Source organism: Priapulus caudatus, unplaced genomic scaffold (genome assembly GCF_000485595.1).
Source record: "Priapulus caudatus unplaced genomic scaffold, Priapulus_caudatus-5.0.1 Scaffold686, whole genome shotgun sequence".
NCBI classification, from domain to species: Eukaryota; Metazoa; Priapulida; class Priapulimorpha; order Priapulimorphida; family Priapulidae; genus Priapulus; species Priapulus caudatus.
This window is the reverse complement of record NW_014577747.1, coordinates 108,854-125,861: the sequence shown is the minus strand read 5'-3', so window position 1 is coordinate 125,861 and position 17,008 is coordinate 108,854. Positions and strand designations below refer to the sequence as shown.

Below are 17,008 nucleotides of genomic sequence, written 5' to 3'. Positions count from 1 at the left end.
CCCCCCGGAGGTTTTTCCTGTGGTATATGGTTGCTCCTTCGTTCCTGCACAATTTTTGCTCAGCATTTGAGGGCTTTGATTAGCTGAACCTCTGAGAGCTTCCCGACCCTGCCGGCGGAACTAAGGCGGGCTTCCTGGGCTGGATTCATCAACGTTGGCAAGTGTATTGCGTACACATGAGTTTCTACGTAGTACCGTACGCAAAGCCCTCGTAGGTGCGATTCATCAACGCGCCGTGAGCACTTCCTCATTTTCGTTTGTATGATTGTGTTCAGACACTCGAATGAAAGCAGTCGACACGGACGGCGTGGTGCGTGCGGGTGCTGCACGTACCGTGCAGTGCGTGGCGTGTGGTGTTGCACATTTACCGTGCGTCGCGTTGTGCACGTACACGGTGCGTGTGTGCGTACGTACACGCGCGTGCGTGCTGTGTAGGTAACTCGCGTTTAACGAAAACAATGCCAAGCTATGACAAAATAAGCGTCAAAGGCCGTCTGTGTCGGATGTAATATTTTATTTAATTTTTAGATTGAGTGTATTTTTAATGTTGCTGCGGGTATGCGCCGCTTGCTGCGGTGGCTGGAAACACTCTGTTTGCCAAATGTTCGGAGTGGTTTCGGCACTGTTCAGCTTATGTATATAGTTTGACGCAAAGCGTTTACGCTAATTTTAGCCGTGGCTTGCATGCAATCGGACCTAAAGACGGCCTCGTTGCGTACGCGAAATCGTAACGAAAATTGGGTACTAAGATAGCTGTGTGATGGATCGAACTAAGCAACCGTCGATGCGTAACACAAGCTTACGAGAAAATATTTGCGGGTACGCAGCTTGACTGAATATGAATCTACCCCCCTGGAACCCCACCGTAAGTGCAAGGCACACAGGGTATCAGAGTCTACAGTTCTCAGGGGGTGTAGCAGGGGTCCAGGGGGTCGGACCCTCCCTACTCGCGCAGAAAAGATCTAGCAGGGCGTCTGATTTTAAAAATCATGGGAGAGCCCCCCAGTACCCCCTTCGAGTGCATCCTTACCCGCCCCTGAGTTTCGCCCCCTAATGAAAATTTACCCTGGCCGCGCGCCGCCCTTGTACAATCATGAGAAATGCGCGGCCGCAGCACGTATCTCTTTTCCCTCTCCTTCTCACCATCTTCTCCCTTCTCCCTCTCTTTCTCACCAGCTCCTTCTTCTCTCCTGCCTCCCCTTCTCCTTCTCCCCTCCTTTTACTCCAGCTTCTCCCCTCCTCCTTCTCACCAGTTCTCCTCCTCTTTCCACAGCTTCCCTTTCCTCTCTTCTCACAGCTTTCCCCTTCTCCTTCTCCACACCTTCTTCTTCTCTCCTCTCTCTCTCTCCCCAGCTTATCCCTTCTCCCCTTCTTCATTCTCACGCTGTATCCTCCTCTCCTTTCACTGCTTCTCGCTCTCCTTCGTCACCACTTTCTTCTTCTCCTTCTCTTTCACAGCTTCTCCCCTCTTCTTCCACCAGCCTTACTTCCTTCCCCTGCTCCTCTCTCACAGCTTCCCTTTTCCCTCTTTCTCTCCTTCATCCTTCTCACAGCTTCTCTCCTCTTCTCCCAGCTTTACTCGCCCTCTTCCTTCTTCTCAGCTTATCCACCTCTTCTCACGACCTTCTCCTTTCCCCCTTCTCTTCTCACCGTCCCTTCTCCCCTGCTCCTTTTCTTCTCCTTTCTTCTTTCCACCGCTTCTCTCCCCGCTCCTTCTCACTAGCTTCTCCCTCCTCGTTCTCCACCACTTTTCTCGTTCTCCCTTCTCTTTCCACCAGCCTTCTCCCCTTATCCTTCCCAGCACCTTCTCCTTCTACTCCTCTCTTTCTTCCAGCTTTTCCTTCTCCTGTTCTCATTCGTTCCACCAGTTCTCCCCCTCCTTCTTCTCACTAGCTTTCTGCCGCTCTCATTGTCACATTTCTCCTTTCCCCTATCTCTTCTCACAGTTTCTCCCTCCTCCTTCTCACAGCCTTTCCTTCTCCTCTCTCACCGCTCCTCTTCTCCCCATACTTCTCTCTTCTCCTTCTCACAGGTTTTCTCTCCTTCTCACCAGCTTTCTCCCTATTTTCTCATCAGCTTTCTCCCTCTCCTTCTCACCAGCTTCTCCCCTCTCCTTCTCACCAGCTTCTCCTTCTCCTGCCTCTTCTCCAGCTTCTCCTCCTCTTCTCCGCCAGCTTCTCCCTCCTCTTCTCCGCCGAGCTTCTTCCCTCCTCCTTCTCCAACACCTTCTCCCTTCTCCCTTCCTATTCTCCATCAGCTTCTCCGTTCCTCATTCGGTTCACAGCTTCTCCTTATCCTCTCTCCATCCACCAGCTCTTATCTCCTCTTTCCCCTTCCTCTTTCTCCAGCCAGTTCTCTCCTCCTTCGTCCACAGCTTTCCGCTCCTTGTGTCTCACCAGCTTCTCCTCTTTCTCATTCTTACTTAGCTTCTCCTACTACCACCTACTAGTACTACTTCTAAACTATTCCCTCCGTCCCCCTCCCCCTCCCTAAACTGCTCCTTCGCTACCCTGTACCAGAACTTGGTATTTTACACAAACCTTCAAGTGTATCGTATCGTAACACAAGATCAGCTGTCATTGGTCGGGTCGGGGCGGGGCGGGGCTATCTCAGATATTTCGCACTCGTCAGATATTTCGCGCGACACCGGCCCCGTACCCCTCGCCTGGTTTTCACCCGCCTCCTTGGAATCCTGGATCCGTCACTCAACAGTTGCATATATCTTGGGAGCAGGGAACAACGAACAAAAATATCGCCTTTTTGCATGGCGCCAAAAATAAAAATTGCAGAGCTGAGAGGTGGGGGAGCGTAGGGTGTAGAGAGGGACGCGGAAGAACCATTAAATATTGTCATCCACTATTTTGAGCAGTTTGCTGTTTTGCCCCCCCCCTGTTAAAAACGCCTGGCTACGCCACTGATTAGCATAGGGGAAAAACTGTGGCGGGATGCTACGGCCAAAGTGAAAATTTTAGATTGGATTTCACCAGGCACATCTTTCACGGGTATGCACCTGCTTATTTTGAACGCCGAAGAAGTACGCGTGTCCTGATGTGACGTCACTCGTGACGTTTCGCCTGACCCGCATGACGGAATGGTCGAAAGAAAGATCTGCGCATTGAACCTGCGCAGTGGCTACCAACTTATCTCATGGCCAACTTATCTGAAACAACACCGGTTGACTGGCGTTCACTATGAAAACTCAAGTTTACTCGCTTGCAGCGGAATTATTTTGACATGGCCGTACTTGTTTACTAATGATTCTTTACGAAAATGACATCGGAAAACAAAACACTGCCCACATCTACTAAGCAGGGTCTATTTATATGTTCAATAGTTGAGCCAAAAGATGAACTGGAAGAGGTAAATCTCTTTAGTACAGTAGACGTCATTGTGATGCACTGTTGTATTGAATTCTATCAAGATTCTATGTATGAATTGTATTGAATCCAGTGTAGGAGCATGTGAAGTTAAAAAAATCCTTCCAGTTCCAATCGGAGGAGCTACTGTCAGAATTTAATCTCCAGATAATGAAACATCAAAACCATACTTACATGATCATAATCGCGAGTCTAGGGCACATTGCTTTAGTTTCAGACAGTGCACATGATACTCTTACTCTTAGTCTTAGTCTTAGACCTACTCGGTACTCTTACTCTTAGTCTTACTCTTCTTAATCTTAATAATAATACTAGTCCTATTCATCGGGCTCTGTTATAATATAAGTCACTCTGATAGACATGGTATTCTGGTTCATCATCATCATGTTGTTCAGCATTGTGTTTCCGCTTATATTGGCCAGTTAATCACTGTTCTTTATGATTTGATGCTGAATCTTGATATGTCTCAACAACAGGTTGACACAGTGTCAGTGTTTCTAGACACTAAGCACTAACACTAGAGCTGAGAGGGTCTAGCTATGTCCCCCGGGGTACTGCCGGAACGTACCCTGGGTACGGTCCGGTATACCGGAACGTACCCTGGTACTATCTAATATGCCGGACCGTACCTCGTATACTCCACTGACGAGTCTAGGGAGTCGCCTACGCCTACTCCCTAACCCTAACCCGAACCCTAACCCTAACCTTAACCCTAACCCTAATCCTAATCCTAACCATATCAAATAGTGACCAGGGTACGTTCCGGCAGTACCCTGGGGGACATAGACCCTATGAGCAACACTATAGACACTAAGCACTAACACTATAGACACTAAGTGATTCTAGACATCAGCAAGGGCGGCTTTTGATAGTGTTTCTCTTACTTTTTTGGTTTTCAACCGTAATCATTTGGGATTGGATGTTACTGCCTTAAACTGGCTTTCTGACTCTCAAAAGGGAAGATCACAAATTGTATGTGTTATTGGCAGGCTGCTGTTGAATGAGGCATACTCCAACATTTGGTGCTTGGTCCATTGTTGCTAGGCCTATTAGTATTATCCTCTGTACTCAATCTACAACAGCTCTCAACAGCCCATTGCCGTATGCTAGTCCCACTCAGTAATGAGTGTCTGGCTCAGAGAAGCATCGATCTTTGGAAGACCGTACTGTCTATATGTAAAAATTCCATAGTCTAATCTATCACATGCACCTGGAGTTCTGCACTTAATTCCTGGTCGTTATTCCTCGCAGACTGTCCAGTATAAAAGTAGAAGTAGAAGCTAGTACTCGATCATATGAGTCTGACACAGCTTTTGCCATTCTTCAAAAGATCCCATCAAGTTCAGGGTTTTTTCTGCAATTCCATATTGCAATTCTCTAACTTCTTCTCTAGTTAAACTTAAAATTAAAACTTTTTCTACTACAATCTACAATTTGATCAACCTAAAGCACGGCGCACACGTGAGTTATTTTACTCAAGTCAAATGACGCATGAGTCTTTTTACTCACGTGTACGGCGGATTTGCGTTGAGTAATTTGACGCATGCGTCATTTTACTCGATATCAAACGTGTTTGATAATTTTTGACGCTGACATGCGTCATTTTACTCAACGTGTGCGCGCGCGCTGAGTAAATTTACTCAACACTGGTACTCACAGCGCATGCGTTTAAATCATTTTAAAGACGGCTGCGACCAGTATTGGCTGTGCACATTCACGTGATCTGCATTACCACTTATACCTTGAGTAATTTTACTCACGTTTGTGGCAGACGCTGAAAATATGACGCGTGAGTAAAATGACTCGTGCGTCATTTTACTTGAGTAAAATTACTCACGTGTGCGCCGGGCTTTAGATGTATCTTTCTTCAGTATGATACCATTCTCTTAATCATGGGCGGATCCAGAGGGGAGTCCAGAGGCAGGGGGTTCGGACCCCCCCTTTTTACCCCCAAAAAAGGAAAAAATGGAAAACACATAATAGATAATTTTCTGCTAAAAAGCCCCCCTAAGTGGCTACGTGCCTTGGGCACGTCGCATAAGCTGCCTTCGGCACCTTTTTAAAACACCAGAAAAATTAAGCAGGAAAAAGTGCGCTTTATTTCTTACTGGGCTCCCCCCTTTTTTTTTTCAAAAAGCTGGATCTGCCCATGTTAATTATTACATTTTCATTATGTGTGTGTAAAAGTGATGTATCACGTATGATAACAGGGCCTACATGGAAAACCAGCATTGTTGTTGTTTTATAGCTACCCTGTTTTTGATAAATAAAATATACTACTACTATTACTACTACTACTACTACTACTACTACTACTACTACTACTACTACTACTACTACGACTACTACTTGTACTAGTATAGTCCTTTGTAGTTTGATAATTAATCATTATAAAGTTATACACAATGCTTTTGCATTTAAATCTTTCTGACACTGTATGTGGTGATGCCTTTAAATGGCTTTTGCATAGCCTTTTCTGTGGAAAGACTACATCTGTTCTATTTGGCCGACATTAGAAGTAATTTGAAGTAGGTACGCCTACATACTATCATCAATGTACATTCCCAAATGGTATGCTGAAGTAGTGTTACAATATAGTCCAATACCAATTAAAGCATTGATGTATTTACAATGATTCTATATATAATATATACAATTACAGGTTTCTCCCCAAGAATCTCATTAGGCATGTCATTTATGGACAGATAGGGGAGGGTCCAGGTGGTGGCTATTTGTATTGTCGAGAGTCAGAGAGTGAGTCAGTTACATGTGTCATAAGCAACCTCAATACACACAAAAATTGATCCGTTTTGAGACATATACATCAAGTATAAGGTGAAAACACAGCTTGACAATTAACAACTTTAGGTAAACAGGGCTAGAAATCAAGGCATGTCGATTACTCAATTAAGGCATGTCAGAGGAGTTACAAGGTGTCACAACTTAGCTTCAACCTTGAAGGTATGCTGGACCTGACATGCATTAAAGGATAAAGTATATCTATGTTTATTAGGTTTTGTCAATTCTGAATCTGCGATGCTAATCAATTGTCGATATCACATGTTTGCACTTCAGAGGTTTGAGAAGGGATTTCAATTCTTGACGGGCATTACGAAAGGACTATCTGAAAGAGAAGCCAATGATGCACTGAATACTTCAGTAGGTGTTGCCTCTTTTGCCTTTTTTTCTTCTTATTAAACTTTTTGACTATTTTTGTATAAAACAACGAGCCATGAATATTCCAGGGATTTCTGTGGGTGCAAAATCTTTTTATTTACTGATAACAGTTACTGGAATCGTGTATTAAACAGTTTTTTATTCGACAAAAAAGCTGTTGTAATATAACCAAACATATTTTTCCAGATATGTAGAGGTCAACAACAGCATGAAGATATTACTTTGGGCCTGATGTATATGATCCTTACAGACCCGCAGAGTGCCCCAAGGGTGAGATGTCCCCGCTGGGTTTTTTGAGTGATTAGTCCTTAGCTTACCTCAGGCTTGAGCATATATACCCTTTATATCTGTGTTTTAAAACAAATGACAAGTTACTCTCATACCTTTCCTTCGATAATTTGCAGTCCTACGTACTAAACCTCACAAAGCTAAAGAGTGGTTGCAATTAAGAAGGCAGAAGTTTTGAATTATAAATGGCCTTTCAATTAGACTTTAGAGTAGTTACAGTTGGGTTTCCTAACGTGATGTTGTTGTTGTTGTTGTTGTCGTCATTGTACTCACCTGTGTGATGCACTTTCCTTTTTTACTGCAGTGCTATAGAGACTTGATGTTGCTAACACGTGATGGCTTGACATTAGTCATGACCTATCTTAATCGTATTGTCATTGAAAAGTACATCAAGTTACAAGACCTTGCGAGAGCTCAGGTAAATGATGTAGTGTGTATTCGTTGCAGATAGGCTAATTTTCAGCAAATTTCTCATTTCAATATCCTAAATTGTTACCTCAGTTCAGGTGAAGATCAGTTTACGATAATAGACATTAATCATTTACTATGCACTATTGTCCCATGCTAGTTTTTTTGAGTGTTGTAATCACTACAATGTTTTAAATAATGTCAGCATATTGTACTTTGGTTTGTAGGGGTTATGGTTTTTCAAGGAAATGGTAAGAAATCAGGTTCAGGGAGCTGATACCGTTTGCAGTGCTCTCCTCCGACAAATAGCAGGTATATCTCTCTTTTTAAATGTAATAGTCCTGACAATGCCATCTAATCTGAGTTAACGAAAACATTGTTCAATGTAAGAGCAGTATACAAATAGTATCTATAAATGAAACTAATGAATGATGTGTACACACAGTTGTTTTTGTTAAATCCAGGGGGCGATATTTCTCCAAAAAACATCTGGCTCGCTGAATCAATGGTTGACATCTTTATGGAATTCCGGTATGGTGGCGGTGTTTACGGATATTTGATATCTGCATGATGTTTTACTTTATTTATGTAATTATTATGCATACATCACAAACCTTATGTACAGTTATGTTCATACATGTTAGAATGTAACAAAATGTGTTTATATCTGATATGTGTTGGTGTTGGCATACGATTCATCTTGTTACATGGAGGAATTAATATATTGCTGCAGGCCGTGGTTGGAGAAGTATGGCATGCTGGTTGCCATGGTCGTCTACACGTATCTACGCATCATAGTTGACCACAGCAATTCCAAGCTGGCTGCTTTGCGACAACGTGAGGTGGAGCTCTGCAGTTGCCTGCTGCGTGAGAAGGTAGATGGTGAAGGCAGAGTCGATAGTTCTGTGTGAAATAGAAGCCGTGTGAGATTATTATGCTGGACGTTACTAAGACTCAGTTAAGTTAATTGCAAGGGAGCATTGATCAGTGTATGAGAATGGAATTGATGGATTATTCACCTGAAAATGACAAATTATGCAAAACGTTTACAAAAGTCCTACTATACTTTACTTTTTGCTTTGGTCTTATGCATGCTGTTTTGCCATAGCTTTATTTTATTAAATCACATACTTACACATAGGGCAGACTAAAGCATGCAACTTTATTTTAGCTAGACTAAATTGTGTACCTAGCATTAGCAGAGGAAGGTTGCACACTGATTTGTTGGGCATGATGCAATCTCATGCGAATTTACACGACACAATCAATTTCCAAATCCATTTCCCAGGCCGTACAGGTTTTTCTATGGAAGCCATGGCTTTTACAGTGGTATAAATGTAGTATTTTAACCAAGAAGTTTGCACTAGTGTGATTAAATGACTGCTGGCTTCATATGTGTATTTAATTTCAGATATTAGACTGTGTGGCAATAGGCCGCGACCTGATACGTCTGCTACAGGATGTTGCCAGAATTCCAGAGTTTGAGAAGCTGTGGAAGGACATACTGACGAACCCCACGTCTTTACATTCTCAGTTTACAGGCAAGTTCCTTCAGTCCTTGGAGAATGTTAAGTTAACACTGTTAATCATATGGTGTTCAGATTGCAGGCATGTGGTTTAGGTTTTATGCCTTAAGTTGTATGGTGACTGACCTGATAAGTTGTCAGCAAGTTCATCCAACTTAATTCATTAATGCTTAATCATCACATAGAGTAAAGTGAGAAACTAGTGTTGATGGCTCTGCATGATTGTTGTAGTAAGATGTGTTGATGCTATCATGTTTTTAACTTAGTAAGTAAGAACATTTTGGGTCTGTGGTAATTTTCAGCGTGGAATTTGTTCGTGTCATTTTCGTCGTTCGTTTCAGGAATCCTGCAGTTTATGACGACCAGAACACAGAGGAAGTTCCTCATCTCCCGCCTCACACCCGACATGGAAGCAAAGATGTACTTCCTCCTTACCAAGGTCTAATTCCCAATCACTTCCAATCAATAGATAATAAGCAGCAGATGAAAGGCATCCAATGAATTTCCTGCTTGAAGTATTCTTCTTCTTTAACAGTCAAACACTCATGAGCTTTCTTCCAGTTGTGTTCTGTATGAAGCTAATGGTGCACAGAGGCTGTGATGTGTTGTGAGATTTTTCATAATTTTTTTTGGTCATAACACAGGTGCGATTTGGACAACAGAAGCGGTATCAGGACTGGTTTCAAAGACAGGTGAGTGGCATGTTCACACCATTAATAATTGCTTTATAAATACATTTTTATGAGGTAAAACACGTACTTGATCACATTCACACCCTATTCAAAAATCAATTTAACAATCACAGCCACAAGCATGCACACACACGCGTGCGTATACACATGTATATACATATGCATACATATACGTATTATACATATACACATACATGTACATAAACAGTCAAACTCGTATATAGCGATTACTTAAGGGAACTCCAATTATTATATATAATTATTATACGAATGGCAAATATGACTGGCAACAATATAATACACAGGATAAATACTAGGTCAGTGTTGTGTTGCAAGCATTATTTGTTTATAACACATCAAGTATCTATGATGGCTTCTCCATCTGGGATTCATAGTTGTTGTTGATGTTTTGCAGTACTTGGCGACTCCAGAAAGCCAATCACTGCGATGCGACCTCATACGCTTTATCTGTAGCGTCGTTCATCCACCAAACGAGATTCTATGTTCTGACATCATTCCACGGTGGGCTGTCATTGGTTGGATGCTGACCACCTGCACGGTGGGTACAGTTGCACACGTCTAATTGCTCGTAGATACCGAGATGCTGAATTGACAGAAAATGTAGTAGATGGTATTATCTCCTGCAAAGTATTAATAGAATTTTTTGGATAAATTTGTAAGAATACTATGATTAGAAGTTTCACATATCTTGACACATTTATTTCCAGTCAAATGTGGCAGCATCGAATGCCAAATTGGCGTTATTCTACGACTGGCTGTTCTTTGACCCAGAAAAGGACAGCATTATGAATATTGGTGAGTTATAGTGTGAGAAATAGTGTTTTAATACACAAATTGATTACAACATCACAGGTACTATAGGGAACTCTGTTGGGAGCTTGCAAGCTAATATATTTACGTTATCAATCCAGTCGCACTAAATAAATATATATATAATTGAATGAATAAATAAATAATGTAATAAAATAATAATAATAATAACAACAACAAAAATAATGATACTAATAATAAAGATAAAAATAAAACTAATAATGATAATGGTCAACTGTTGATTGGTTGATGATGAAATTTATTCGTTTGACAATTTCGTTACGATGCATGTTCATTGCAGAACCAGCAATACTAGTGATGCATCACTCCATGCGACCACATCCAGCCATCACTGCCACACTCTTAGATTTCCTGTGCAGGGTATAGTATTCACTTAAGAAATTGCAAGCAAATAACCACAACAAACGGTTTCATGTCTTTTTAATTTCATCTTAGCATTATTGTTGAGCAGAGTGATGAATGCAGAAAGATTGTCTTGTACCCAAATGAGTGTCAAACATAGGGTCGCCTGATATCCATGCACATAGAATGGCAGGACTCTGTTGTTTTGTTGTAGATCTTACCGAACTTCTACCCACCGCTATCAGCGCAGGTGCGGCAAGGCGTCTACACGTCTCTCCGGCAGATACTGGAGAAGAAGGTGTTATCGTGAGTACAGCTGTTCCTGCTATCGCTGCTAACCTACGATGTGATGACTAGTGTAACATGATCTCCTCTGAATCTGTTTGTCGTATCTGCTTGCTTAGAAAGCATTGCAATCTAGTCGACTGTTTGCTAACAAATCCCACTGTCAGCAAATACATTGTCAGTCTGATGAGATTTGTTCTGTGCTGATGATTGTCTTTCGTAAAATCTGTAATTTGTGAAATAGTTCCCAAAGTAGTCTAGTGTTGGAAAAGAATGGAGATAATTAAGTGTTAAATCTATTGGATTGAAGATAGAAGAATGCAGAGAGTAGCATGTATGTTTCACACAAACTGCTTCGGGGGGGAATCTATGCTTCATAGCTGTTAGAGCTGATACGTACGTAAGCTGCGATGCTTGCATTCTCCTTCCAAGGATCGCTTTCTTGTTTGTGCAAAATGGAACCATGTTTCAGGTCACTGTCGCCCCTGTTTGACAACCCCAAGCTCGACAAAGACCTGAAGGCAATGATCCGTACGAGTTTTGGAGAGTTCTGCTCGTTAGAAGGTTTGCTTCGATCATGTGTCAAGGTTTCTCATCTAGATAACCTCTGCATCAGTTAATCTCACACATCGTGGTATATTATATTTCATATTACTATGTATTATTTTATATATTATATGTAATATTATATTTCATTATATGTCTGCTATTCTCCTCAGCAGCACCGAAACCCGATGACTTATCGCAAGTCGCTTCCATTGAGCCTACGTTACCCATGCCTCCGGTGGCGACACCTGTAGTGAAGGTCGAAAGCGACGGCGAAAGCATTCCAAGTGCACAGGACGTCGTGACGGCAATGCCGGCCATGTTTAGCGACGACGATGAGGATGATGTTCCGCTAGGTAGATATCAAGTGAACGTCTCCGGATTCATCAACAATGGCAAGAAAATATTTAGCGCAAATCGTTGCATGCCTGTTTGTAACAAGAGTGGCGTAGCTTCCTGAAGATGTGCAATTGTCTGAGCATTCATCAACATCATCCATCAATCAAACGTTTTTTTGCAAGAAGATGAATCGAATAATTTTATATAATAATATTTAAGTCATATGAATAGATAGAATGCGAATATGAATATAGTCAGTATGCTACAGACACCAAATGATGAAAAGTTTTACAAAAGTTTTTTCCCAACAAACTGAATTTACTGCAACTAATAAATGTTGCGGTGAAATGTGAATTTTGCATATAACCTTCTTCGCGTATAGGGAAGTTGAAAAGGTTGGTCATGAAACCGCCAAAGCCAGCAGTGAAGGAGAAGGTAAAAGAGGAAGTCAAGCCGGATGTAGACATCACCCAGTATCTAGAGCAGCTAGACCCAGAGATCAAAAACTCAGTGCTTCAGCTGCAGGAGACGAGGTAACTATGGCAACTGAAGCGAGAATGGCAGTGGAACAGCATGCAATGAATAAACTATTATTATTATGTTAATGTTTATATTTATTTATTTAATGACGATGCATATGTAAAAGTGTAAAAAAATTCTAATAACTGCATAAACTATGTAGTTGGTTTTTCAACTTTGCTGTATTTTGTGACGATGCTTTATAATATGTGGGTAATAAGTTGGGAAATAGAAAAGCTTGGCTTATTTACTTACTGACTACCAAATGTATAGTGCATAGATAAAGTAGTGGAATTTAACTGTTGGTGGTCAGTAATGGATTTCAATCTTTGTGTTTCAGTGACAGCGAACAGCAGTGTGAGGTGATGGATAAGCTCATAGAGGCAGTGATAAAAAACGTGAGTGTTTCTGTCATTTTAATAGCTGTGACTACATGTATCGTAGTTGCCCTTATTCAGCACTGGTTAGGAAAACTCCCCGTCCATGGCCACTGTCAATACCGAGACATCTCAAATCCACTTACATCACAATTTCAGCTGTTCAGTAGCTACCAACATGTTGTGACGTAGAAGCACATATAGTAGCTTGGATCACCCCCTGATAATATATCTAACCATATCTAATCTTTTCTATTAACAACTAATGACATTTACCCATGAGGCTGTTAAACGATAGTTGTCTGTTGATGCTTGCAGGATGAGTTTGACGTGGATATGTCACCGGCACTGGCCACCTGTCTTTGCCACATTCTCAATGACCAGTTCTCATCACAGCTGTTACCGGATGAGGCAGACGATGAAGAGTACGTGGAATATCAATATGGTTGTTGACGCGAGCATGTTGGAATCCAAGCACGTACCCCTTGACATTCCTTCAGCTTAGATACACTCCTCCGAGTAGTCCGTCACCGTAAAGCTACTAATATTTTTTTGTGGGAGATATAATAGACGGATGGAAAATGTTACTAAAACTTTGTGGAGAGAATTAGTTAGGAAAGTATGAATCGCCATCAAGTGAGGTATCTATATAAAATTCAAGTTCAACTATGTACTTAGTCAGTTAGTTGTAACTGTATTTTTTCCAATAGAGAACATGTTGTTGCTAATGTGCAATATGGTTGCAATTATGATTTCTATGACGTTTTGCAGAGAAATTGAAGATTCTATAGGAACATCTCTGTTCGTCATATTTAGGTAAGTATCTTTGAGTTAACTAATGCATTCGAATAATTCTACAAAATAGTTTATATAGACTTGGTTTGTTAAGAAATCCTGTGAGCATCACTTGTCATTTCAGTAGATCAACGATGAATTCTGTGTGTCACATTATTAGGTAAAAAATTATTGTTATACTTAAACCCTTTGTTAAATGCAGTATATTTCTTACTTTTAAGTTGAAAGCTGAGTAGTTTGTATGTGCCCTATCTCCCTGCTTTCCTGGCGAAGCTAGTGTTAAGTCTGTAAACATTCGATGACAGGAATCTATGTCAGACTCCAGAAGAGGATCCCAGCAGACAGGCAATACTCATGTTAATGGCAGACATGTACAGCGGTCAGCCAAGGCTTGGCTACTATCTCCTCTATTTCCTCAAGGCCAGGTGAGAGATTGTATTCGCAGCTCAAGTAAAGTTCCAAGTATTTAAGCCGTTCTCTCGTTTTGCGATTGCAGTAACTGGTAATTTGTGCAAACTTGCTGCATTCTGTAATATAACGTTTTTTTACAGTAAAATTGGCGAAGATAACATGACACATTACAAGGACTTCTGCAAGAGTCTGGAGGGCAGGGATTTAAGTGGTTGTCTCCTCAGTGACCTGCAGGTATAACTTGTATATCGAAACTGATTATGTACAACTATTACCGTATAGCAATTGTTGATGCCCTGGACTGGAGTGTTGCTGATGATATATGTTGTAGTGCTAATTGTGCATCGTGATCAGGCAGGTGCTGGCATCAAAGATGGTGTGTTGATGTTGCAATTGATGCCGCGCTATAGTTTGGTCATTCGGCGATGAAGCCCTGCGAACAAAAGATGTTGATTATGCTGCACTGTGTAGATGCAGATTCGTATATTATCTAAGCAAGATGCATACTGATGCTGTATATCGCAACACCTGCTGATTTTGAAGTGAACACCGGCTTAGCACGGCAGGCTGGGTTCTTGGGGACTCGGCTACAGCATCTGCTAATACCTCTGTAACACCTTAGTGGTGACAGAGATGCCAACCACTACGTTTTATTCGTATTTTATACGAATTTCTATTCCTTTGCACCACTACGACCAGTTTGTGTCAAACTACAAATTTCACTGTGATTGGAAAAAAAAAATTATTTTTGGTCTGTCAGTCTATAATACGCAGGGGAAAAAATACACGGGTGGCAGGCGATTTCGCCCCCGAAATGCCAAAAAGAGCCCCCGAAAACATGATATCGGGGGCGACCCCAAAAGAAAAAGTTGTCCCGGAAATCGATTGTCCAGGTCGGTCCCGCGCCTTGCCGCTTTCGCTCGGCATTGCTGCGCTGCGATGCCTGCCCTAGGCCTCTGCCGCTAGCGGCAGCCGGTTCCACGGCGCAGTAGAATTCATGGTACGGTGTGGCTGTCAAGTGTTTACCATTTAAGCATGCATGTGTGTACTGTACTGTATTGCATTCAATCAAGCGCGCGCTGCCGCCCGCGCGTATATACGTGTGTGCCTGTGGATGTGCACAGCCATACAAACGTGCCTCGCGGGCCGCTTTCTCAAACCCCCTGAGCTTCCAGGGCCCTTATGCGGGCCCTGGACCCCAGCCGCAAGAGACTTTGCGTATAAACAATCGATCCTCCTCGCTCGTACAGGCAGACACTCCAGTACGCGTGTACGTAGTAGATGTATGTACGCGTATGTACGTACGACGTACGTACGCGATGTACAATAGTGCGCTCTCGAGTAGTAGCTCTCAATAGTAGTGCGCTGTCAATAGTAGCTCTCGAGTGCGCTAGCCGTAATACAATGTTTCATGTGCGTGGCAGCGTATGTACTACAATTTAGAACGTGTATGTGTGTGTGAGTAAAATTAATAATCCCCCCCCCTCGAACTACTAATTTGATGGCCAGAAACTACAGATTGCTTCAAATATATGTTGGCATCTCTGTGGTGAGCTCTCGGTGTCTATAGCTCCTGCTGTATCTCAACACCTGCTAATGCCAGTGTAACAGATTATGGTGAGCTCTGGAGGTTAGCTCCTGCCATCTACCAGCACGTGCTAATGCCAGTCTAACACATTTTGGCGAGCTAGGGAGGTCTATAGCTCCTGCTGTATCCTACCAGAGGCTAATGCCAGTGTAACACATTATGGTGAGCTCTAGAGGTTTATAGCTCCTGATGTATCCCAGAGCGTGCTAATGCCACTAATAAGTTATGAACTCTGGAGGTCGAACTCTTGTTTTACCCCAGCACCTGCTAATGCCACTATAACGCGTCGAGACGAGCCCGTCAGTTGCCCGTGCCACGTGCCTGTGTGTCACATGCTGCGCTTCCGCACCCTCTCACGGCACCACATCTCTGTGTCTGCATCTATGTGCATTAATTGTAATATCTGCTATATCGCAATATCGGCATATGGATCATAGATCAGCTTATGTGTTGAGGATACTGTATTTGTTCTGCCACCTAGTTCTGCCCTACCTCCTTTCGAGAAAGGAAGTAACGAAACAGAGTTTCTGAGGGGCAGCCAGGTTCCATGTTGGATGTTAGAAATACTGAAACGTATCTGAATCTCATTAAATAAGTTCATTCGGTTGGTAGATAATAGAGCTATCTTGGTTAATTTTTACTCAACCGTGTTGATCAAAACGTACTGCTGACGTTTCGCCTCCCATCAGGAGGCTTTCTGAAAGCTGACTGGAGTTGTCAGATTTGACCACCAGATGGTGTAGTGGTCAACAGCTTGGTACAGTATCCGAATCTGTTTAATCTCTTTGTGAAGACCGCATCTTCTTAATCCTTTTTCGTGAACGCCGCACACAGCTGTGTCAGGAGGATGACGTGCGGCTCTTCTGCTACCTGGTGCCCGACATCTACTGCCAGTTCTCGAACATCGCCGTCGGCAACCCGGAGCTGCTCAATCTCATCGTGTCGTGCGTCGACGGCGTGCAGCTGCAGGACCTCGTCTGCCACATCATGCAGGGCAACCTGATCATGTTCCGCAAGGACTCGTTCCTCTCCGTTCTCAGTGAGTGCTAGGATAGGATAGGATGGAATGAGATGGGATGGGAAGAGGTAGGATAAGATGAGATTAGGTGAGGAGAGGTGGGCTGGGGTTAGGTGAGGGGAGGGGAGGTGGGGTTAGGTGAGGGGAGTGCAGGCTGCGAGAAAAGTGCGTACGATTTACAATCAGGAGTACAACGCTACCTATATATATATATATATATATATAAACAAAGTCAAGTTATAGAATAAGGGTGTTTAAAATTTTTTTTTTTTTTTTTTTATTAACAAGCTTTCGAGATACATCTCTTTACCGTCAGGAGACTTGGAATTAGCAAAAGAGAGAGAGATGGAAAGAGAGAGAGAGAAGCGAGAGAGAGAGATGAGAGAGAGGAGGAGGAGAAGAGAGAGAAGAGAGAGAGAGCGAGGAAGAGAGGAGGAGAGGAGAGAGAGAGAGAGAGAGAGAGAGAGA

At 42.5% G+C, this 17,008-nt stretch overlaps 1 protein-coding gene across 1 annotated transcript in view; it reads left to right on the top strand.

Annotated features, from left to right (window-relative positions):
• Positions 1 to 3,134: 3,134 nt before the first annotated feature.
• LOC106812778 (integrator complex subunit 3-like) overlaps positions 3,135 to 17,008 on the top strand; it is a 19,554-nt gene continuing 5,680 nt past the window's right edge. The window contains exons 1-24 of the mRNA XM_014816750.1: positions 3,135 to 3,360; positions 6,453 to 6,536; positions 6,741 to 6,824; positions 7,147 to 7,260; positions 7,478 to 7,562; positions 7,715 to 7,781; positions 7,984 to 8,125; positions 8,662 to 8,791; positions 9,118 to 9,215; positions 9,421 to 9,468; positions 9,884 to 10,027; positions 10,197 to 10,284; positions 10,601 to 10,680; positions 10,877 to 10,968; positions 11,420 to 11,511; positions 11,667 to 11,888; positions 12,215 to 12,365; positions 12,692 to 12,749; positions 13,047 to 13,153; positions 13,500 to 13,544; positions 13,829 to 13,948; positions 14,075 to 14,168; positions 16,357 to 16,567; positions 16,684 to 16,705. Of these exons, the coding sequence (XP_014672236.1) occupies positions 3,271 to 3,360; positions 6,453 to 6,536; positions 6,741 to 6,824; positions 7,147 to 7,260; positions 7,478 to 7,562; positions 7,715 to 7,781; positions 7,984 to 8,125; positions 8,662 to 8,791; positions 9,118 to 9,215; positions 9,421 to 9,468; positions 9,884 to 10,027; positions 10,197 to 10,284; positions 10,601 to 10,680; positions 10,877 to 10,968; positions 11,420 to 11,511; positions 11,667 to 11,888; positions 12,215 to 12,365; positions 12,692 to 12,749; positions 13,047 to 13,153; positions 13,500 to 13,544; positions 13,829 to 13,948; positions 14,075 to 14,168; positions 16,357 to 16,567; positions 16,684 to 16,705 (2,468 nt within the window). The 5' untranslated portion in view covers positions 3,135 to 3,270. The remainder of the gene's footprint in view (positions 3,361 to 6,452; positions 6,537 to 6,740; positions 6,825 to 7,146; positions 7,261 to 7,477; positions 7,563 to 7,714; positions 7,782 to 7,983; positions 8,126 to 8,661; positions 8,792 to 9,117; positions 9,216 to 9,420; positions 9,469 to 9,883; positions 10,028 to 10,196; positions 10,285 to 10,600; positions 10,681 to 10,876; positions 10,969 to 11,419; positions 11,512 to 11,666; positions 11,889 to 12,214; positions 12,366 to 12,691; positions 12,750 to 13,046; positions 13,154 to 13,499; positions 13,545 to 13,828; positions 13,949 to 14,074; positions 14,169 to 16,356; positions 16,568 to 16,683; positions 16,706 to 17,008) is intronic.